The following is a 23903-nucleotide window of genomic DNA, read 5'->3' on the forward strand; positions in this document are numbered from 1 at the left end:
TTCTGCGTTTCCATCCAGCCAAACCGAGTCTTCGACCTGGCTTTTTTGTCCTTGTGCACTTTGATCCCCAACTCCTATGGGTCCACAACTGACTCCTTGGGTGTTAGGAATCTGTGGTCAGGCCTGGTGTGACTGCCCACAGAAGTAGTTCATGAGAGCAGACAGCATGACTGACCAAAATCAGTGTAAGCTCATCACTGTACCAGGCACATAATTAATATATTGGTTAATAAATCCATTTCTGGCAGCTATATCTGCCTCTGCTGGAAACATCTGCTGTTCCTGTCTTTTTGCCCTCTTGACAAACAGACCTTTGGTGTATTCCTGACTTCCAAGGCCTGGATTGGAGCCAACATTCATTTGTGTGACACTGCACTTGCATATCAATAAAGACACTTCTAAGCCCCTTGCTTGGGCTTGGCTGATAAAGTCACAGTAACATTTCCAGGAAGACATAGTTATTCTGGGTTTGAGGAGATTTCTTAGCAGTGGACAGAATTAGTAATTCATAAATTTGAAGTCGCATAAAAGATAGAGTTATCCTGGAAGGAAGTCAATGTTCATTCTTCCTCGATATTTTTGGTCACATCAGTGAATTCTTTTGACTTTTTTTTTTGGGGGGGTGGGGGAGACAGGAAAGAGCACACAGCTGTTTAGATGACATTCTCATATGCAAATAGCCTTGGTGTATCTGGTGATGTGGGCAGTGGGTGGGGTTTTTCCATCTGTTAAGCAGACATAAGAAGGCATAGTGTTAAGGTGGGCAGGACTCTGAATCCCCATTAGGTGAGCCCTTCATCCCACACACTCTTAATTGCCAAGGTTACTCAACCCGAGCCTCCCGCTGTTCTTGCTCTCACTGTTTAATCATTCTGACTTTAGAGAAACTATTCCTTAAGGTTAACACACATTTATCTTGTTGAATGCTTAATGAACTGAATTTCTCTTCCAATAATCTATCAGAACCAATCTTTCCTATTACTAAGCAAACTGTTTTACTCATCGTCATCTTTTTGGATCTGGTTGGGAGGGGAGAAAAGAGGCATCACTGTTTCTGCCAAGTGTGGTCTGTGAATGAATAAACTTTAAAACTTACTACCTTAGTAGTTAGACTTGGGGGAGTGTACAAACTAGATATAACAGCTAGACCACAGAAAAGAAAAGGAAATCTCTCCTGCCTCCAGTTTACTGGTAGCTCAGAAGCAAGCTAGAGTCTCCTTAACAGCTGTTCCTCTCCTCCCAAGCACAGCCTAACCATGGCCTTTCCCCCATTTATACACTCAGTCAGGATCGGGCTGATTTTCCCTATCATTCATACCTAACTTGTTTCCCCAAAAATAAGACCTAGCCGGACAATCAGCTCCAATGTGTCTTTTGGAGCAAAAATTAATATAAGAGCCGTGTGGGGACAGAGCCCCAAAAAGCAGTTTCCAGGCTCTCGGCCTCACATAGAAAGGTGCTGGCTCAGGTAGTAAATGGCCATCGACTGTGATCAAATGGCCATCAGCTGTGGCTAGTTGGCCGTCAGCTGTAACCAGTGAGCCATTGGCCACTAATATAACTGCCGTGGCTAGGCTAGCAGAAAAAAACAAGGGGGGGGCTAGCAAGAAGATGGTGGCTGAGCCATCATCAGTGAGGGTTGAGAATTGTGTGGCTCCTGTTTCCTGTGTCTCCAACCCAGCCGCCAGCGAGAGTATAAAGATATGACTCCCCTACGTATCGCTCCGTGGGTGTTCCTTTTTGGCCTCACCATGTCCTGCGTTCTTATGTGGGGAGCGGGAGCTGAGACCCCGCCGGATCCCCCACATGACACTTGGCGTAGTCGGCAGGATCCCCTGCACGACAACCCGGTATTATATTATTATATTATGTTATATTATATGATATTATATTGTATTATATTTTACTATACTATAAGATCAGGCCTTATATAATATAAGACCGGATCTTATATTAATTTTTGCCTCAAAAGACACATTAGAGCTGATTGTCCGGTTAGGTCTTATTTTCGGGGAAACAGGGTAGAACCTCTCTGCTACTGTTTGTTCCACATTAGCCCCATTTGGCTCCTACAACACAATTTTCTTCTATTCTCTATATTCTTCTGTAACTGTAAGCAAAGGGAATGGAGATGTCTTTATAATACCAACACAGGCAACATGAGATCCTTGCGGTCTAAGAAATTTGAAGGAACTAGGAAAAGCAATGGGACAACTAAGATGAAGCACAGTTCTAATACTTCTTACCTTTTTGGGTATTTGTACCGTGGAATAAAGCATATTTATTGAATTTTCCTCTGGAATAGTTTTCTATTAACAAAACAAAACAAAACGAAACAAATTATCATCCACCCCTGAATCACATAGACAAGGCAAAAGAGATGTCCAGAATCCAGAGAAAGGAAAGCAGAGACAGGAGGAGATGGTGATGGAGGTAGAGAGTTCTGAAACAGGAATGGGTAGTGGGAAATGTTCTTGCTAGTGACTGTTATTATAATTATTAGTAACTTTTTAAAAAGAAACAATTGCACTATTTTAAAACTGTGTTGTGGGCTGGCCTGGTGGCTCAGGTGGTTGGAGTACCGTGCTCCTAATGCCCAACACCAAAGGCCGCCGGTTCGATTCCCACATGGGCCAGTGAGCTGCGCCCTCTACAGCTAAGATTGTGAACAACAGCTCTCCCTGGAGCTGGGCTGCCGTAGGTTTGGTGTGAGCTGCTGCCCGCTGCTGTATGCTACTGAGGACTACTGTGTGCTGCTGTGGGGCCGCCATGAGCGGCCATCAGCCAGCATGAGTGGGGCAGCCAGCGAGAGCTGCCATGAGCTGCTGTGAGAGGCCGACCCGGCGACTGACACCGACTGCCTCAGCTGGGGGGAGCGCAAGGCTCATAATACCAGCATGGGCCAGGGAGTTGTGTCCTACACAACTAGACTGAGAAATAACGGCTTGAACCAGAGGGTGAGGGGAGTCAGAAGAAAGGGGGGGAAAATAAAATAACATAAAATAAAACTGTGTTGTGTTGAAATTAATTTAAAAAATATAAGACATATAAGTCCCCATGAGCTATGAGCCTCTTAATTATAGGATAATTTGAAGTAATTTTGCTAATGTTGCAAATAAACCTTTCCATCAGTTAAAAGGGGCCTTGGAAATCAGGGTCCTTGGAAAAGGAGATCAGTAAGAATGACAATGGGGCAGAATAAAACAACACAACACAACAGAACACAACACAACAATAATAGGGGCTGGCCCAGTGGCTCAGGCGGTTAGAGCTCCATGCTCCTAACTCTGAAGGCTGCGGGTTCGATTCCCACATGGGCCAGTGGGCTCTCAACCACAAGGTTGCCGGTTCAACTCCTCGAGTCCCACAAGGGATGATGGGCAGTGCCCCCTGCAACTAAAATTGAACAGGGCACCTTGAGCTGAGCTCCCAGATGGCTCAGTTGGTTGGAGCGCATCCTCTCAATCATAAGGTTGCCAGTTCAATTCCTCGACTCCCGCAAGGGATGGTGGGCTGTGCCCCCTGCAACTAGAAAACGGCAACTGGACCTGGAGCTGAGCTGCACCCTCCACAACTAAGACTGAAAGGACAACAACTTGAAGCTGAATGGCACCCTCCACAACTAAGATTGAAAGGACAACAACTTAACTTGGAAAAAAGGCCTGGAAGTACACTGTTCCCCAATAAAGTCCTGTTCCCCTTCCCCAATAAAATCTTTTTTTAAAAAAAAAACAACAAAAAACAACAATAATATCAATAACAAAAGCTCCTTCCAGGCTGGCGAAAAATACCCTGGGTTGATGAAGTTTATTCCTGAACATCCAGGACAGTCCTATTGTCTCCTGGGAATATGTCTTGAGCAGGACATAAGGGAGCAGAACATGATCAATTTTGACAGAACCCAGACTGAGTCGAACACAGAACAGTCTCCCTGTAGGAAGGAAGGAACTCTCAGGACACTAACATTTTCAAAGAGGAAATGTAATGTTTCCTCTTGCAAAAGTTGTAGGTAAGAGTAGGAAGATGCAACCTGATTGGAAGACACTAAAGGCTGGAGTAAAATGGATTTTGAGGCCCCACAGTGTTCTTATTTCTTCATTAAATGGGCCAGTGGGGAAAAGCAGTCTATGACCTATAAGGAGCTAATCCATCCTGGGCTACAGTGATTGTTCCTGGGGGGATATTTGAAACTGTCTACACAGTTTATGTCTCCATTAACTCTTGTTATTTGCGTTTCTTTAAACTTTATTCTTATATTCTTCAAAGAGTTTCCATTGGATTAACCTTGTGTTCATTCACTTCAGCTTAGTGACCCACACTTGGGTAGCCCCTAGTGTGGGCCCAGAGCCACTGTGGAGCCTTCTAAGTCCTCTCCTGATGGCTTCTAAAGTTTCCTCAGAGGAAAAGGCATCTCCAAAGCCAGTCTACTGACACCATAACTCAAATATGATGTCAAAGGCACACTTCTCTACCCAGTGTCCTATGCAAAAGGAATCAGGCCTGTTGAGTGGTTATCGTGAAATGTGGAGGAAAGGGGTGATTCTACAGATCACAGTATGAGCCTTACTGTTTGGATCAGAACCAGTTGGAGGCCACCAACTCCTGCATAAGAAAGAACCCATAAAGACTTGACAGAGACACATGTGCATTGGATTTCAAGAGCTATACATCCTTAATTGGAGGACCCACCCTGCTTCAGATTTACCAACAGCATGGATCAGGAAAACGTAGCCAAACTTCAGGCTCAGGTTCAGAAAGGGGGCAAGGGTACAGCTCACAAAAAGAAGAAGGTGGTACATGCAATAGCTAGAGCTGATAACAAAAAACTTCAGAGTTCTCTAAAAGAAAAAACGGGCTGTGAATAATATAGCTGGTATTGAAGAGGTAAATACGACTAAAGATGATGGGACAGTTATTCATTTCAACAATCCCAAAGTCCAAGCTTCCCTTTCTGCTAATACCTGTGCAATTACCAGTCATACAGAAACCAAAGAAATCACAGAAATGCTTCCTGGAGTATTAAGTCAACTTGGTGCTGACAGCTTAACAAGTCTTAGGAAGTTAGCTGAACTGTTCCCTCGGCAAGTGTCGGATAGCAAAGCACCAAAACCAGAATATATTGACTAAAAGGATGATGATGCTCCAGATTTTATAGAAAATTTTGATGAGGCATCAAGAATGAAGCTAACTAAAATCTCTTCTGGTTTTTGGAAGCTGACATGGACTACATTTAACGGAGCAGCTATGTGATTCCAAAGTTTTACAGACATGGATAACATCAACTGTTACTAGTTCAGTAATATAAATATTCTGTATATTAATAATGCTGTTTGTTCAGCATTTTTTAGTCATTTGATTTTGTATTTTGCACTTCCTCCCAGGGTCTATTATTTTGGTCAAAACGTGAAGTATTTGTGCAATCTGAAGGGAAAAAAAAAGAGCTATACATCCTCATTTTCCATGTTGTCCAAATCCATGAAAAAAATCTCAAGTAAAACAAGAAGGGCCTCAGAGAGGAGGATCAGTCCCCAGGAAAAATGGGAATGGACTCACATTAATGTTAGAGATTGTGTCATACTCTGAGGTCTCTCCAGAAGGGGGATAGTAATTAAGAACTTCCTGATGAATGTCCATTCTCTTCTTCTTTTTAATGGACCCTGCAACCAAGTTGGGAGAGAATCAGAAGTGGCCTTTCTTTCCACTCACCACTCCATTGGCCTACCACCCCAAATGACAACCTACTTAGGGTGAACAACCATTCTGGTTTCCCTGTAACTAGAAGGTTTTCCAGGACATGGGACTTTTAGTGCTAAACCCAGGAAAATTCCAGGATGAACTGGTTAGCCTCATCACTTTACTTCCCAGCTTCTGGACCAAGCACCCAAACGGAAAGAGAGTAGGTCAGAAATGCTTTCAAGAGGGGGGAAGTCTACAGTTCATGCCAAATCAATGCTTAGGTTCCTCCCCAATAGCCCTTATGGACAGTATCAGTGGGATCCTGAGAAGGCAAATCAGCAGGGTTTAGGGACATAGCATGGGGGGCAGCATGAAGAGAGACAGAGACAAAATCAGGCTTCTCCAGGAAGAATGTGTCTAGACTGAGGTTGGGAGTAAGGAGAGGTCTCTTAAGTTGATCCAATAGAGAGGACTGAGATTGCTTTGGGGGGCATTGACAGGGATGGAGATTGGAAGGGCTGACTGGAGGGTGCTGCTCTATGGGATCTCTGAGTTGGAAGCCATCACCTCCCAGGCCAGGGGAGCAGAGTCAGCAGTGGTGGGACCTGTGTCAACAAGGGGGCCACATCAGTAAGTACCTCTGGGGGAAGGAAAGGGGTAGGTACTGGAGAGGGAACTGAAAGGACTTTGGCCTCAGGAGAGAAGTTAAGGAGTCAAGCACTCTACCCCATAACTAAGGAGCACAGGCAGATGGTGCTCTCCTTGAGGACAGAGACTATGGTCTTTCATTTCTGTATCCTTAGTGCCTAACACCAAGCCTGGAACACAGTTAACATATGCTTGTTGAGTAAATAAGGGAGAAAATGCATGAATAAGGGTGGAGACAAAAATGGTACATGCTCTACCTTTTCTTCTTTCTCGCCACATAATCAAAATAACTGGCACCAGTGCAAGGACACTGAGCAGGAGGAATACCCACAGGAGGTTCAGGATAATGGTGGAATCTAGGTTATCAGCAGCACCTTTAAAGAAAGAATTGGTGGAGGCACAGGGAAGAAAGAATCAGTTAGGGAAAATGATCCAACTTTTGGAGCAACTACCACCTTCCTCCCAGTCTGGTGACTTCTGAGAGGCCTCCAATTTTCACATGGGTTTGTTCCCATGGGAACCAGGAGCTGAAGAAGGTATAGATCCTCAGACCAGTGGCTCCTGGAGGAAGAGTAAGACAGTCACCTTCACAGAGCTTCCAGGCAGAGATGGGGTTTGAAGAGTTGCTACTAATGGGGTTCCTGGCCATGCAGATGAAGGATATATCCTTTTCCCCCAGCCTCCAGGATACGGGGAGGATGGAGCCATAATGGGATTCATTGGTTGCCTGCCCCAAGGACTTCCAGCTGTAAGTCACATCCTCTCCTCCCTGTTCCATGAAGCATGTCAGATTAGTCACACAGGTGCCATTCTTATTGTTCTGCAGACTCATGGTGACTTTGGGCTTTGGTAGGTGCTCTGTAAAAGAGAAATGGAGAAGCAAGGGTGGAAACTGTGCCGATTGCCCTCCTTTTTCTGAATTATTCTTGTGAACCTTGGACCTGAATCTCTTCAAAGTACAACAGAGTGGAGAGGAAGCAGAAATTCAGAGTAGAATTCTCATTCTTTTCTGGGAAAGAGAACTATCTTGGTCAGCTTGCCCACAGCTATACAACAACAACAATAGTAATAGAAATAATAACAACCCAACCCATGAAACTAGTAAGTAGATAAGCCAGCATTTGGCCTGTGTGATTGCCACTTCCTGTTTTGCCTATCTGCTGCACCACACTGCCTCTTATAGAATCTCTAAGTAGGAAAGAACTTCAGGGATCAGCTACGTCTACTTCATGCATGCAGGACTTCTCTCTTCCATTCTTACCAAGTGTTTATCCTGCCTTGCTTGAATATCTCCAATATCAAGGAGTTTACCACTTTACCAAAGCAGTCATCCACCTTTGGAACTGTTTCTACTCACCATAGACATGCAGCTCATATTCCTGGATGAAGGGACCCTGGAGGGATGAGCTGTATATCTCCACACGATAGGTACCTGAGTCACTCTTATTCAGTTTGCTGAGCTTTAGGGAGTAGTTTCCATGTGGGAAGTTCACCCTTTTCTTGTTATGATTTTGAATCACTATGATATTGTCTTGTCTGTCTGCCATTTTTGGTTGTATGGTAACAAGAATAGTTGTGTTTAAGATCCAGACAATGCTGTCAATCTGATTTACTGAGTGTGTCAGAGGAAAAGTCACAGACCCCCCAAGGGCACCAACCAGTTTCTTCAGGGTTCCAGAGGCTGCTGGCTCTGCAGACACAGAGAACCATAAAATAAGCGTTAGTCCCTGCACTTTAGAACAATTACTTACCCCCGTTGGGTTCTGGGAAGGTCCCAAAAAAGTCTCTAATTTCAACCCAACCAGCCCCTGGGAAACCCTTTGAAACTTCACTCACATGAAGCCATTGAGGTCAGAACTTTTTCCTGAAAGGGGTTACTGCAGGTGAACCCACCCCATTCCTGGAGACCTCTGACTTAAAAGACCAAGCTCTGAGGTAGACCACAAGACCCAGTTCCATCCTTGACAAGTTCCTGCAGGGGAACTAGTGGGGAGGTTACTTCCTAAGCCCTGCTTAGGATACCCCCACCCCATTGCTCCTAGGAGAGTTGATTTTGATGCAGAGGAAGAAGCAGCCTAACTGACATGGGGTCAGTTGTTCACAAGCACAGATCAGGACATTGGGAAGTAAGCTATAAGTTCCTAATGATAGTGATAGCTTAGAAGTTTAAGGATAATTTATCTTTCTATTTTATGATATAGTGGATTCAAGAATCCTAATTTTCTCTTTATGACCTTTGGTGACCTTCCCTCCAGTATAAGCTACTCTCCCAGTGCTCCAGAGTAAGAGAATCTGATGCTACCAGATATTGACTTAGTCCCTCGATTACAGGTCTGGGATCTTGACCAACTTTTTTGCTAAATTTATCTCCAAAAGTACTGGTTTCTTTCCCTGGGTAAATGCCTTTTAGGAGCTGATTCCTGTTTTAAAACATTTTTCTCCCTTTAATTTATCAGTGAGTTTATATATCCTTCAGGACTTTATCAAATTATCCTATTAAGTAACCTGATTTTACAAAAAACTGTTCTCCCTGCTCCCCTAATACTGAGGCAGGATGGTTTTTCAGTTACTCTCTTTGAATATCTCAAGGGGTGTCAAAATAATCCCAGTAAATGTTATAGACAAAATCAATTTTATTTTGAATTTTTGATGGATTAGTTAATGCATTTATTCATTCACTTTAACAACAGAAATGGAAGGAGTTAAAATTTTGCAGTCACATGAAGATTGGATATCACTTGCCTTCAAGTTGGTATAATGCTTAAATGTAGGGCACCTTAGAGTAATTTCAGTTTCACATGAGGTTTCAGAGAGAGATTTAAATTAGGGAGGTGAGAAAACTGCCAGGATGTGGCTTTAGTGCTTTAGCATGTGTACATGTATTTAAACCATGACAAATTATTTTTCTCACTTCACATGAGGAGCTATATTCTCATGATAAATGTCAAAAGATGTGAGTTGTGTGGCGATATAAGAAAATGTTTCCAAATTTATAGTTCCTTGTTAGAATGAAGTTGGCAGATAACTGTAAATTGCTAACATGAGTCTAGATGGAGTTTGTTCTACTTTATTTGTATCTTCAGGGTGGCAAAAGCAGTCATAAAGGAAGAAAGTAGGTTCATGCCAATCCCTAAATGTGAGTTCAGAGGATAGGAAGCAGGATTTATGAGTCCCAACCAGTTTTGTTTCCTCTTCCCAGTTGACTGTGAAACAAGAAACTTCTCAATTCTCAGCTGTCCAAGGAGGAACTGAATCTCCCCTTTCTGTGACAGCTTCTTCGCATGCAAGTGTGACCCTATAGAGTTTTACCATGTTTAGGTAGGTCATGCTTTTCTCATTCAGTCATTCCTTCCTTTAAAAACTTTTAGGGCCAGCTCAGTGGCTCAGGTGGTTGGAGCGCCGAGCTCCTAAAGCCGAGGTCTCCAATTGGATTCCCATATGGGCCAGTAAGCTGCACCCTCTACAGCTAAGACTGTGAACAACAGCTCTCCCTGGAGCTGGGCTGCGGTGTGCTGTCATGAGCAGACGGTGGCCAGCAGCCATCATGAGTGACCAGCAGCTCTCGGCCATGAGTGGCCCACCAACGACAGGTGACCAACTGCCTCAGCGGGGGGGAGTGCAAAGCTCATAATACCAGCATAGGCCAGGGAGCTGTGTCCTGCACAACTAGACTGAGAAACAACGGCTTGAAGTGGAGTCCGGGGGCGGAGGCAGAAGAAGGGGAAAAAAAAAAACACCACTTTTATTTAGTTTCACATTTGTGCCATGTACTGTTTAGGAGTTGAGAATGTAAGTGGGGAGCAAGACAGTCATGATCTTTGCACTCATGGTGTTGGGAGATTGTCATGAAATAAGTAACTACATGTATTATAAAAGGGGGAGTAACAGGTATTTGGGGAATGCACAATGGGGGGACTTAACATGATTTGTGGGGTCAGATGACTGTAGAGAATGATGGACTACCAACAATGCCTATTTACAAGACCTGAGAAGATTTGGCCCTGTGAGACTCGTCTACCTACCCTCCCATCTAGATCAGTGCAGTGAATGGTGTAACTTCACTCCCCTTCATCCATTTTACCCCTTCCTCACTTTGTAGTAGCCAGGTGGTTTGGGTAAGGACAGGCATCCAGCTCAGGTGGTAGCCTTTCTCTGGCATAGTAATTAATTCCGGGATAACACATGACCTGGGTTGATTGTATCTGAGAGAAGCCCAGGACTTCTGCTCCAAGGTTAGGATGACCATATGATGCAGTGGGAAGATATGAAGCCCAGGATGCCCTACACTTACTACCACCAGACAAGCAGCCTGATCCCATTTTACTTTCTACCTCACAAACTTGTTTGTGCTTGTCTCTGCTCATCTAAATCTTATTCAAGACCCATAAAGCCTAGTTCAAGGTCCTTCCCTGAGAAAGTCTCCAACTCTTTCTCACATGCACCCTCTGAATATCTACCAGTAATTTATTTTCCACTTAAAATTCTTCAGAAGGAAATATTCCCCTGGGTGGTGATTGGGCATACCATTTGTGGGGACAGGGCCAGGAGTGAAGTTTCCAGGCTCTCGCCCTCAGGTGGAAAGGTGCTGGCTCAGGTAGTAAATGGCCATCAACTGTGATTGGATGGCCATCAGCTGTGGCTAGTTGGTTGTCAGCTGTAACTAGTGAGCCATTGGCCCCTAATATAACTGCCGTGGCTACGCTAACAGTGGATGGTGGCTGAGCTAGCAAGCAGGGATTGCAGAGAGGCAGAGATTGCAGTTAGCAAATGAGGTTGGTTGGATGGCAGGCAGAGAAGTAGACAGCGAATTGCAGATCATGTGGATCCTACTTTGTGTGTCTCCAGCCTAGCCGCCAGCGAGAATATAGTGGTATGACTCCCCTATCTATGGCTCCGTTGGTGTTCCTCTTTGACCTCACCATATCCTGTGTTTTTATGTGGGGAGCAGGACCAGAGACCCTGCACGACACCCTGCATGATACCATTTTGCTGTGAATTAGCCAATATCTATAGGCATTATGTTCCAGATGACCTGGTGATGGGGTCTGAGGTCCCACCCAAGAAGGGATGGAGATGGTCTCTCCTCGCAGGCAATATGGAGTGTATGAAAAATTTAGAGCTCTGGCTTAACTGGGAGTCAGAAGAACTGGGTTTCATTCTGGTTCCTCCATAATAATAACTCCAGCAACAAACACTTGGTATCACTCTGTGATAAAACTAATTTAATGGCATTATTTTTCTTTATCATTAAAGCAACTCCATGTGGTAAAGGATAAGTTCCACTTTATAGATAAGGACACTGGGGCTTCAAGATGCTGAATGACTTTCCCAAGGCCCAAACAGGGAAGTGGCAGAAGTGGGATGAGAAACTAGCTAGTTCCTCTGTGTCAGAAGCCTGCTTTCTCTCCACTGCTGACTCACTGCTTACCATTCTGAGTTTTGGTGTTCTTAACTCTCATAGGCAAAATATAACCTTTGTTTGCCAGGATTCTGGGGAGAATGAAGGGTGAATATGGATATGAAAGCACTTTTAGAAGTACAGAGTAGTCTATAACATGGTGGGAGGCAGGTCAGGCAGTAGTGTTGTAAGGAACAGACCTTAAGAAAGCTTCCCATTTTTTGGTTTCATTTTCAGAAGAATGGCTAAAATTGAGAAACAGAGATTTTCCAAAACTTTTTTGAATGGCTACTTGGCAAGGTGAGCTTCTCTGAAGGTAGTCTGGAACCTAATGCCTACAGACCAGTCACTGGCTACTTCAGAGCAAAACAGTGAGTCCGATCAGCACACAGGGGGATATCTCCTGCAACGAATATTCCCCAACAACTTGCCTTTGGAGATTAAGGGAGCTGGGGCAGAAGACCCTTTGCTTTCTGCCATGGCCAAGGCATAGATATTTTTGGTATCAGGAGAGTCAGCCTTAAGATGCCCTCCATAACAGGAAGGGACAACAGCTCCCCCCGTTTGCCACTTCCCTTTACCTCCACTCCTTAAAGTGTTCCCCCAAGGCTGAAGAGTTGAGTGGAGGGAGGGGGCCAAATTAGGAGAAAGGGGAATCATCAGTACAGCCAGAATCAAGGATGGTGACCCAGGACAAAGACTTCAGGCTAGGAGATGGTGTAAAGCCCACTTTCTGCTTATCAGCCCAGTCCCCGAGCACCTTTCCCAGTAGTCAGTGCCTCCATCAGAATGCACCAGTATGTCATGGCACATCCTCATGGAAACCAAGGACCAGAGCATCTCAGAGCTGAGAGGAATCTTAGGGAATACTTAGTCCAGTCCCATTTTACAAATGAGGAGACTCATGCTCCAAGGATGACATATCACAAGTCAGTGGAAGGCCAGTATTAAGAATCAGGGCTCCTAAGGCAGGCAAGGTTTCCCACGCTGTGCCCCCTGTCACTCTTGAGGTCTGTGGCAGTGCTGCAGTATATTTCTGAGGAACTTAGAGGAAGGTCTAGGGGGTGGGTGATGGAGCAGGCAGTGGGGGATAGAGCAGACAGTTGTAGGTGGAGTTTACACAACCCCCCTCGATCAGGAATGTTTCAGCTGTATGCATTAGAGTCATTTATTTGTTTGTTTCTGGGTAAGATTAAATTCCATTAAAGGAAATTGCTTAAAAAGAAAAAGAAACGATTTTAGAAACGACTACTCTTTACCTAACTTCTCCCTAATGAATGCACCCTAGAAAGAGCATTTTATTCTTGTTCTCTTTTGTTTTTGGTTTTATATACCACATACCAGTGAAATCATATGGTTCTCTGCTTTTTCTGTCTGACTTATTTCGCTTAGCATCATACTCTCAAGATCCATCCATGTTGTCACAAATGTTCCTATATCATCTTTTCTTACTGCTGAATAGTATTCCATTGTGTATATATACCACAACTTCTTATCCATTCATCTATCGAAGGACACTTTGGTTGTTTCCATGTCTTGGCCACCATAAACAAAGCTGCAATGAACATTGGAGCACACGTGTCTTTATGTATAAATGTTTTCAGAGTTTTTGGGTAGATACCCAGGAGAGGGATGGCTGGGTCATATGGTAATTCTATTCGTAATTTTTTAAGGAACCTCCACACTGCCTTCCACAGCAGCTACACCAGTCTGCATTCCCACCAACAGTGTATGAGTGTTCCTTAGAAAGAGCATTTTAAATCATTGCCATGTACAGATGCCCCTTGACTTATATGTTGAAAGTATCATAAAGTTGAAAATACATTTAATGTATCTACCCTACTGAACATCAAAGCTTAGCCTAGCCTAGCCTACCTTAAAAAAGCTCAGAACACTTACATTAGTCTACAGTTGGACAATAATATTGAGTTTCACCTCAAGGTATTTCATCTCAGGAATAATTGCCTTTCTCTTCTTTTCACCAGAAGCAATAAACATAGTTTTGTAGACATGATGGGATACAAAAACACAAAACACAACATCCAAAAAACACTGTCAACACAGTACACTGTAGAGTACTGGTTGACCCTGTGACCGTGTGGCTGACTGGGAGCTGCAGCTTGCTGCTGCCACCTATCATCACCAGAGAGTTGCATATTGCTAGCCAGAGAAAGGATCAAAATTCAAAATACAGTTTCTACTGATGCACAACATCATAAAGTCAGAAAACAGCAAATTGAGTCATTGTAAGTCGAGAACCATCTACATATGAAGCAGAGGCTTGCAAACCTCCCAGTTCACCCTACACCTTTGCTACCTCTCCAACCCTAACCCGAAACATTCACATTCAAGCTCCCTACTGCTCTGCCCCTCACTCATCTCCTGGCCCCTCCTTCTTGTATATTCTGGTCCTTTGCAACACCTCCCAACAACTCCCCTCCCCCCACACACACTTTTTCTGTTTTCCTTTTTTTCTTGTCTCCTCAACACTCCTGTATCATTTACTCATCACAAAATCTGAGTTGGGGACAAATTACAGTGCCTGTTTTCCAGATGAGAATCCTGAGACAGCAGAGCTGCTCCTTGGCCCCTCTGAATTTGCCTGGGGTGGTTCCCTGTTGATGCACTCACATTCTGGAAACAGAGTTACCTGCTCTTCTTGGGCATTTCCAGTCCCTATCTTGGCCTCATGTACCTGGAGAGGGCAGGAATCACAACTAGCTCTCCTGGGAAGAGTCATCTCGAATGCACATTTATTGAGCACTTCTCTGGTACCAGCTCAACAGTGTTATGCATGTTGGTGTGATGAAAAGAGCACCATCTTTGGGATCTCAGTCTCCGCTCTCTCTCTCTTATTAGTTGTACAATGTTGCCCAAGATATTTGTTCTCTCTGAACCTAAGTTTCCTCATCTGTAAATTGAGGATAATAACATCTATCTTACAGACATGTGAGGTGATTGTATGAAAAATGCCTTGGAAGTAGGCATTAAATAAATGGTGATTATTATTATTAAATAAATGGTGATTATTATTCTAATGTTTTGCATTTGATATCTCATTTAAAGCACTACAATAATTCTGCAAGCTAGGTTTTATTTTCTGTTATGAACTTGTGAAGACAAAGCTTCACAGATGAGTAACTTATTCACAGAATTTAGCTACTAAGTCAAACCCAGGAGTACTTGTCCAGGGCCAGAATTGCTTCCACTGTCCTGCCCATTGGAGGGACTAGGACAATATTGGACTCTTTGTGCAGCCATGGACTTATGATAGTCCAGGTGCCCACAGCTTCCTGGAGCATGGCATACACTTGTACCCTGCTGCCCACAGCTCAGGTTTTGGGTGAGCACCTGTCATGTCCTCCCCCACCTCATCTTGCTCAAGTTCCACTTTTAATCACCATTTATGGTTTTCAAAGCGAAAGCCTATTTTAGGACCACCTGCTTCCTAAAACCAGGTGCTTCCTAAAACTGCCAATTTCTAATGAATTCAAGGAGGGTGAGAGTCTGCTGATGCTGAACACTTGGTGAAAACAGGTTGGGGTAAGAAAAGACTAGAAGTGCTGACTGGCGTGTAGTCTTGGGCAGGTCACTTCAAGCAGGTCTGGGGCACACATAAACGAATTAGCTATGACAGATCCTCAGAGGGAGACCTCATGGCGGTACCCCACAAGTTTGATGACTGGATATATACTCCTAACTTATGGAGCTCCTGGCCCTTCCTGAGAGCCCTGAGTACAGTAAAATGTTAAAAAACTAGAATACCTGTGACAGGTAGAAAAAGCCCTCAGTCATTCCTGGCATTAAACATAAAATGCTGACAATATGAGTTGGTTCTCTACAAGGACTAATTGGATTGCTAGGGTTAAGAGATAAAATTCAAATATTTCCTTTCATCAATATAGTTATGCATAATCATTTAAAAATATATTTCTAAATATATTTAAAAATATATTTGTAAATATAAAATGTATAAGTATGTTGTAAATACATTTAAATAAAATATTTTTAATATTTATGAAAATAATAAACACACTTGTATAATCTCATTTTGCTTTTAAAGTTACCCTCAAAAGGAAGGAAGGCTAAAGTCCAGGGAAGATGACATTTTTCATTTAATTTGTGGCAGAATCTGGATTAGAACACAGGTCTTTCTGATACCCAAAACCACTTCTTTCAGCCCTTCTTTCCCTAAGACAGTCAGAAGGGCCATCGGTCCCCAGAGTCATTCATTCTAGTCTCCTTCTAGTCTCTTTCTGCCCTCTGGGATTCAGAGACCACGGATATAGAAAGCAATTTTAGACAAGGGAGAAGAGCCTCCAGAGTGGACCCAGAGCCTGGAAATACACTTCATGATGGGGAAGGCAGTCAAAAGAGCAAGAGGATCTGGGTGGACTCACCTGTGAGCTGGCAGAGTAGAAAAATGAGGATAAAACAAGCTGGGGAACCAGGCATATTGTTCAGCCGTTAAAATGAACCTACTTCCCTCTCACAGTGCTCACATTTCTCACCCGACTAGGGTTTTAAGAAGTAGGAGGGGTCATGAGAGTAACAAGTGATAATGAGTCATATCTAATTTTATTCCATCCTTATCATTGGTTAGTACATAGTAGTGTTCAATAAGGAAGGCAAAAATGAATTGATCCCAAAGGTGATGGGTCCTCCACTTTACAGATAAGAAATCACAGGCTCCAAGAGGCTAGAAATTGATTAACACCATATGGCCAGCCTTTTCTGCTATACCATATGACCTATGGAGATTCAGAACTCAAGAAATGGAAAGAAATGATAAGAGGGGACAAAAGGATGGCACTGGGGATAATAACAATATTTATTGAGGTTTTTTGAAATCTAACGCATTTTTGCACATGTATTTAAAATACAATTCTATTACAGATATTTTTTTTGAGTAACAAGGGCACAAAGACAAGAAAAACAGTTTCTTCATTAAAGTTCACAAGCTTATAAAGAAGATTGAAAAATAAACAATTACAATACACTGTGATAATACATGCAAATAGTACTATGTAGACCCAAAAGAGAAGAATATATACTTGTACATAAACATTTGAACAAAGGAGGTGGTGATGCTTGAAGGATTATTGGGAATTCAGTAAAAGGAAAATGTAGTTATTTATTATTTAAAATGTCATAGTGAACTTGTACCCGAAGGAAACTTTGTTAGTTTGATAAAGAATATCTACTCAAATATTACAGCAAACAAGAATTTAGAATGATCATTACTATAACACTATATAACATATTTTTAGAGGATGTAACAAATAAGACATAAAACTATAGACTTTAAAAGAAAAAAACAGGGGTTCCAGTCAAAATGGTGGAGTAGGGAAATGCTGTGCTTACTTCCACTCACAATCACATCAAAATTACAACTAAAGATAGAACAACCATTATGAGAATCATCTGAATTCTAGCCAAACAGAAACCCTATAACTAATTACATACAGAAGAAGCCACATCAAGACTGGTAGGAGGGGCAGATGTGGAATGGGCTGGCCCCACACCCACATGTGGCAGTTAAAAATTGGGAGGGCTATCTCAGCTGTAGAGGTCCCTCCTGAAGAGTGAGGGGTCCCAGCCCCACACCACGCTCCCTAGCCCAGGGCTCCAGTGCCAGGAAGAGAAATCCTCATAACTGTTGGCTGTGAAAACCAGTGGAGATTGTGGCTGAGTAAGATGGAGGGAGGCTGGAGTCCCAGGCAATCTTCTTAAAGGACCCACACATGAACTTACTCGCTGACGGACTCACTCGCTCTGAACTCCAGCTTTGGGATAGCAGCGCTAAAGGTGCCAGGGACATATGGAAAGGAACTGAATTGTCTGGGTTCGGGGCGAGGACTGGAAGGGCAGCCTTCTCCCAGACAGAAGTGCTGACAGAAGCCATTGTTCCTTTGTTGAGACTTTCCCCAACCCAGCATGCAGACATAGGCAGGCACCATATCTGAATCTATGAGCTTTGCTAAGTGCCATTCTTTTATTTTCATAATAACCCTGTGAGTGAGATACTACCATAACCCCTATTTTACAGCACCATTATTTGAAAAAGACTATCCTCCCTATATTGAATTGCTTTCGCACCTTTGTCAAAACTCAGTTGATCATAATTTTTGGGTATAGATGTTATCTATTCTGTTTCATTGGTTTATATAATGGAATTATTGATATATTAAGGCTTAAGGGGGGTTCTGTTTTTTTTGTTGTTGTTGTTGTTCCTCTGTTTTACTTTCCTGGCCATTCTGTTGGTTATTTGAATATTTTTTATAATTCTATTTTGATTTATCTATAGTGTATCTTGAGTGTATCTCTTTGAATAGATTGTTAAATGGCTGCTCTAGGCATTACATTATACATACATAACTTATGTTCTACTGGTGTTGACATTTTACTAGTTCATCTAAAGTGTAGAAACTATACCTGTGCTAGATTCCTTTACCATTCCTCCTTAATAACTTGTCTTAAATATGTCCTATACATACATTAAAGGTAATGTTATAGGTAATCAAATAATGTTATAACTTTTCCTTCAATCATCAAAAATAATTTAGAAAACTCAAGAGAAGAATAGTCTATTATATCTATCCATATTTTTACTCTTTCCATAGTTTTTTCCTTATTCCTGATTTTCCAAGTTTCCTTCTTTTATTGGTTCTTTCTGTTTCAGAATATTCCTTTAGCCATTCTTTTAGGATAGATCTGCTGGTGACAAATCCTGTTAGTTTTCATTCACCTGAGAATGTCTTGATTTCACCTTCATTTCCTTGGTATTAGATTCTAGGTTGACAGTCCTTTTCTTTCAGCACTTGAAAAATGTTGTGCACTCCTCCTGCCTTCAGTGGTTTCTGATAAGAAATCAGCAGTCATTCAAGTTGTTTTCCCCTGTAGTTTACATGTTGTTTCTCTCTAGCTGTTTTCAAGATTTTTTTCTATGTTGTTATTTTCAGCTGGTTGATTATGTATCTTAGTATGTATTTATTTGAGTTTCTCCTATTTGGGGTTCATTCAGTTACTTGAATCTGTAGTTTTATGCCTTTGCCCAAGTTTGGGAAAATTTCAGTACTTCTTTGACTACTTTTCTTTTTATAGCTCCACATTCTTATTTTTTTCTTCTCTCCTCCAGAACTCTGGAATGTTAGATCTTTTATCATTGCCCCATAGAGCTCTAGACTCTGTTAATTTTTTAAAGTTGATTGCTCTCCATTTACAGAGTGGGCATTTTGTATTGTCTATCCTCAAAGTACATTGATTCTTTTCTTTATCATCTCCATTTTTGCTATTAAGCTCATCAAGTGAGTTTTAATTTTCAGTATTGCATTATTTAGTTCTAAATTTCCCTTTAGTTCTTCTTTATATCTTCTATGCTTTTACTTCTAGTGTTGTTATTTGTTTTGTTTTGTTTGCAGTGTGTTCACAATTACTTATTGAAGCATTTTAATGATGGTGCTTTAAAATCCTTCCAACATCTGTAATTGTGGTTTTGTACCTATTGATTGCCTTTTTTTAAAAAAAAATTCAAATTCGTATATTTCTAGTACTTAATATGACAAGTGATTTTTTGACATTGTGATGATGGGGTGGATGACCCTATTACCACTGGGTGGTTGTGAAAATCCAAACTTTCCACTTGACTTTCCCTAATATTACTCCAAGAAAGAAGGGGATGTAGTGCCTCATTACTTCTGGTAGGGGTCGGATGAGTCTTCCCACTCAGCTTCTTCTGATGTCACCACAGTGGAGAGGGGGAGGAATTCCTCCTTACTGCCAAGGGAGAGTGAAAGTCTAGGCTTTCCACTGGTATTTGCTGATGGGGTGGGGCTCCACATTTTTTCCAATGGGATTTGGTTGGAATAAGGTAATTATTGTCTAAAGGCTTCTGTCTTGCTCATCTGCCTCTCTTTGTCTTTTGCCAAGACAGAATAGGCTTTTTTTTTTCAGGGGTGGGGGGTGGAGGGGTTAGTATTTCTGGGTTATAGTCCTGTCTAACATGCAGCCCAGGATGTATAAGTAACAAAAAGGAAATCCAAGGAACTAACTGCCATGCCATTCCTCAGATCTAGAGTTCCCTAAATAGCCTTCACCTTTTAGAATCTTCTTATTTTTTGTGTTTTATACATATTGTTCAGGATTTTTATCTGTAGTTAGTAGGAAAAATAGGGAAAAATGTACCTACTTCATCTTTTCTGAAATGAGAGTCTAATCATATATTTTTATGTCCTTTCTCTCGTCTGACTCCATTTAAATAATGGTGAAATCTTTAAAAAGGACTTCTTGTTAATTGGTAAAATGATTCCAACATGGATATTTCCCTTATCTGACTTGAAAAACACAGTAATGATAAACAAAATATTTTCAAATGTATTAAATTAGATAGTTTTGCTCAAAATTAAAATAATAATTTCTGTGAATGAGAAATTGGGTAGAAACCCACAATGCATGAAGAAAAGAGAGTGCATATGCATTTGAAAGGAACCTTGATACCAAAATCATGCAAAAACAGAAAGAGAAAAATTATAGACCAGTATCACTTATGAACATAGATACAAAGATTCTAAATCAAACATTAATAAATCAAATCCATCAATGTATTAAAAACACATCATGACCAAATATCACTTATCTCAGGATTGTGAGAATGGTCCAACATTATAAAAATTTATCAGTGTAATCCATCACATTGATTAAAGGCAAAATGACATACGATCAGACTCTGTTGGGTCATATAATAAAATTTTTGTTGGAAGGTATAGTAAATTTTTTGATAAAATTCAATGCTCATTCATAATTTTAAAAATTTGTAAGAAACTACAGCTAACATCATATTTAAATGCTGAGTCTTTAGAAGAATACTATCAAAGTCAGGAATAAGAAAAGGACTTTTCTAGTCACTGCTAGAATAGAAAAGTCACTAGAAAAGTGACTAGACTAGTCACTGCTAGACTATTCATTAATTAACTGTTTTCTTGGCCAAAGCAATGAGACAATAAACAAATATATACATACATACATCAATAAATAAATAAATAAAATGTATGTGGATAGAAAAGGAGAGACAAATTATTATTATTATTAATCATCTCTTTGTTGACATAGGAAATTCGAAGGAATCTGCAGACAAATTGCAGAACTAATAAAAGAGTGATCATGGATTCCAGAAAACAACCATAATTTCACAAAGATATTTTTCTAGGTTGGCACTTGTTTATTAATCTTGACCTAGTTTAATTAAGAGCCAAAGAGGTATTTTCCTCAAGGTTACACAGAATTTTATTAGCAGAGACAGGATAGGAACCCAAATATTATGACTTCAAATCCAGTGACTTTTCCATTATGAGGTATTGCCCATTTGTACGAATGTGACAATGGTAGAAACAGCACTTTTGAAATGTTGTGGTTGTGATTCCTGATATTGTTAGCAAACAGAATGAGTTTGGGGAGGAAGTGGTTTTTTTAAAAACCAACCCAGTGCAGTTTTTGGAACGCATGTTTCACTCTAATTCAAGCATTTCACTTTGTCCTAGAAATGACCAAGCTGAGGTTTCTGGGAAGATATGCAGAGAAGCTATCATGAGATGGTAAGGGGCCTACATGGAGTGGAATGAGATCAGTAAAAATCCCTGAGGGCACCCCACGAAGACATCTGATGCGGAGAAAGAAACTGAAAACAAAAAGCTATGCTGAAACAGAAAGCAATTGCCTTTGAAAAATAAAGCTTATTAGCAGCATTTGTTAATTAATTATTCCCTCTTTCTTGAGACATTTTGGTCCACAGATCTCCAATCTCTCTTGGTTCTCTCCTACCCAAGGATTCTCATTCGCTTTTGCTCAATGTTGGAAATTTCTCCCATCTGTAAATATTGAAAAGTCTTTGGGTTCAGTCCTTAGACTTGCTTGTTTCTTTATCCCAATTCCTTAGTTGATCTGATTCAGTCTCTTGATTAGAAATACCCAATTTTATTTCCAACTCTGACCTCTTTCCTGAATTCCAGTCTTGTATATCCAATGGCCTACTCAGTCTCTCTGTTTGAATATTTAACAGGCATCTAAAACTTTACATGTGGCAAATCAAACTCATGCTTCCCTACCTTTTACCTCTGCCCCCACCTGTCTTCTTCATCTCAGTAAATATAACTGTAGCCACTAAGTTTTTCATGCCAGAAAATTACAATTATCTTTGACTCTACTTTCTCATATCCCATACCCATTCATCAGCAAATTCTCTTGGCTCTTCCTTGGAAAATGCCCCAAACCTGATTACTTCTTATCACCTTTATCAACCTTCATCACTACCATCTCTAGCCTGCACTGTTACAACAGCTACCTAACTAGTCTACTTGCACCTATAATCTACCTTGGTCCCCTATAATCTATTTTTCACAGGCCACTAGAGTGATACTTTTAACACATAAATCCAGTCATATTATTCCTCTGTTTGCCAGTTGTGTCCCCTATTACTAAGGATAAAATGCAAAGTCCTTTCCAAGGCCCTACATGATGACTCTTGGCTTCCTTGTTGATGTCATCTAGTTCTTTTCTCCTAGTCTGTCTATCACACTAACCAACTCATTGTTCCTGAATACCCTAAGCACACTCCCCCTTCAAGGCCTTTGTACTAAAGAAAAGCTCTTCCCCTAGATATCCACATAGCTGTCTCTTTTTAAAGATTTACTCAATATTATCTATTAGAGATAACTTCTTTGTCCTCTCAATAAAACATCACTCCCTGATCTTTTACACTCTATACCCCTACCTTGCTTTATTATTTTTTTCCCCATAGGACCTACCACACTAAAATCTAAGAACTATAAGAAGAGGGACTTTGTCTTGCTCACTATTCTATTCTCAGCAACTAGAATAGTACCTGGTACATAGCAAATCCTCAGTATGTGTTGAATGAATGAATGAGTGTCCTGAGCAATAAAACTTGAGTAATTATGAATGATACACAGCATTTCCTTCTTTCTATTTGGAGAGGAAAATTGGGAGCAGAAAAGGGGTGAGATTTCTCAGGACCTCAGGACTCAGTCTTCTGTGAGATTGGTACAATGGCAGAACAAAATGTGAAGGAAGATTCAGCAACTCTATGGGGGTGAGAAAAATTTATAAAGAATAGAATGTTTGTACATTTCCAGGAGAAAATCTGTAATTTTAAAGTGAGAAACTGTTGTTGCTTTAAAGTATGACAGTATTATTACAACTCATCTAATTTTAAAAATAGCTTTTTCAATAGTTATTTCTTTTTCAAAACACCTAAAACTAGAATATGTTATGCAAAAGTAGGCATAGCAAGAATATGTGATGCAAAAGCAACCATAGCAGTCACTTTTCTTATGTGATTTTTACACTCAATCATGATTTAATTTTTTCTTTGTAAGATAACCAAGCATGACATTGAAGTATGAAAGAAAGAACTTTAAATTTCAAGTTAAAAAAAAAAAAAAGAAAGAAAACCCCCCCAAAAGAACAGGAACATTTTGATGACTTTCTCTACTGATGTATTTTAACCACAATATGACCAAATTTTTGGACATCTTCAGTAGAATACTTCTTCCAGCTTACTCTGAAATATTTATATTAGTGTTAAAATGTCCCTAGGATTGCACATAACTGGTTTCCCTCTTGTTCATTCACAAGGTTGGACTCTGCTGATCGTTATTTCCTGTTACATTAGCTGGTTATGAGTCTATGGCTGGGCTTTCCTGAAACTGCCCCCAGTTTTTACAAGTCACTTCTAAGTGGTCACAGATGACAGAATCATTATTAGACCTCACATCTCCAATGTGAATTCCAGTGTCTATGCTCCTTCACTCACATTCTCTCTCTGGGTCCCACCAATCACATAGCATGTCCTTTGGGTAAGGGGATTCTGAAAAGGAAGTTTACCCCTTTCCTGTGCCGAGAATAGAGCCTGGTGTGACCAGACTCCACACACTGACCTCACACCCAATGATCTGCCTTAAGGACTATGGTGGAGGGCCCAGGACCAAAACCCTAGTGCTCCTCATTTGTCATTAACAATACTTGTATCACCCACTATATTATGCGTTGAAAATACGGTTAAAAGACATTTGTCTGCCTTCAAATGAACCATGCTCTGTTGGGGAAATATGCACATAAGGCAACAGTTACCATGCAGAGAGCAAAGACAACAATGGTTAAAGTCTAA

The 23903-nt window shown here is 41.1% G+C and overlaps 1 protein-coding gene and 1 pseudogene across 4 annotated transcripts; one reads left to right on the forward strand and one right to left on the reverse strand.

The window, feature by feature from the left end:
- Positions 1 to 617: 617 nt before the first annotated feature.
- SLAMF7 (SLAM family member 7) lies at positions 618 to 16210 on the reverse strand. Of its 4 annotated transcripts, XM_033092018.1 has the most exons (7): positions 16123 to 16210; positions 7682 to 8014; positions 6910 to 7182; positions 6582 to 6698; positions 5554 to 5657; positions 2247 to 2309; positions 618 to 725 (listed from the first exon to the last, which is right to left on the reverse strand). In XM_033092018.1, exons 1-7 carry the CDS (start codon positions 16175 to 16177, stop codon positions 654 to 656), a joined length of 1017 nt encoding a protein of 338 aa, XP_032947909.1. In that variant the 5' UTR covers positions 16178 to 16210; the 3' UTR covers positions 618 to 653. The 4 variants fall into 4 exon arrangements, with proteins under 4 accessions (XP_032947909.1, XP_032947910.1, XP_032947911.1 ...); XM_033092019.1 differs by lacking the exon at positions 5554 to 5657; XM_033092020.1 differs by lacking the exon at positions 7682 to 8014 and having other exon boundaries at positions 16123 to 16207.
- LOC117014558 (transcription factor BTF3 homolog 4-like) lies at positions 4713 to 5250 on the forward strand (annotated as a pseudogene).
- Positions 16211 to 23903: the final 7693 nt, after the last annotated feature.

Source organism: Rhinolophus ferrumequinum, chromosome 22, assembly GCF_004115265.2.
Source record: "Rhinolophus ferrumequinum isolate MPI-CBG mRhiFer1 chromosome 22, mRhiFer1_v1.p, whole genome shotgun sequence".
In the NCBI taxonomy this organism is placed as follows: Eukaryota; Metazoa; Chordata; class Mammalia; order Chiroptera; family Rhinolophidae; genus Rhinolophus; species Rhinolophus ferrumequinum.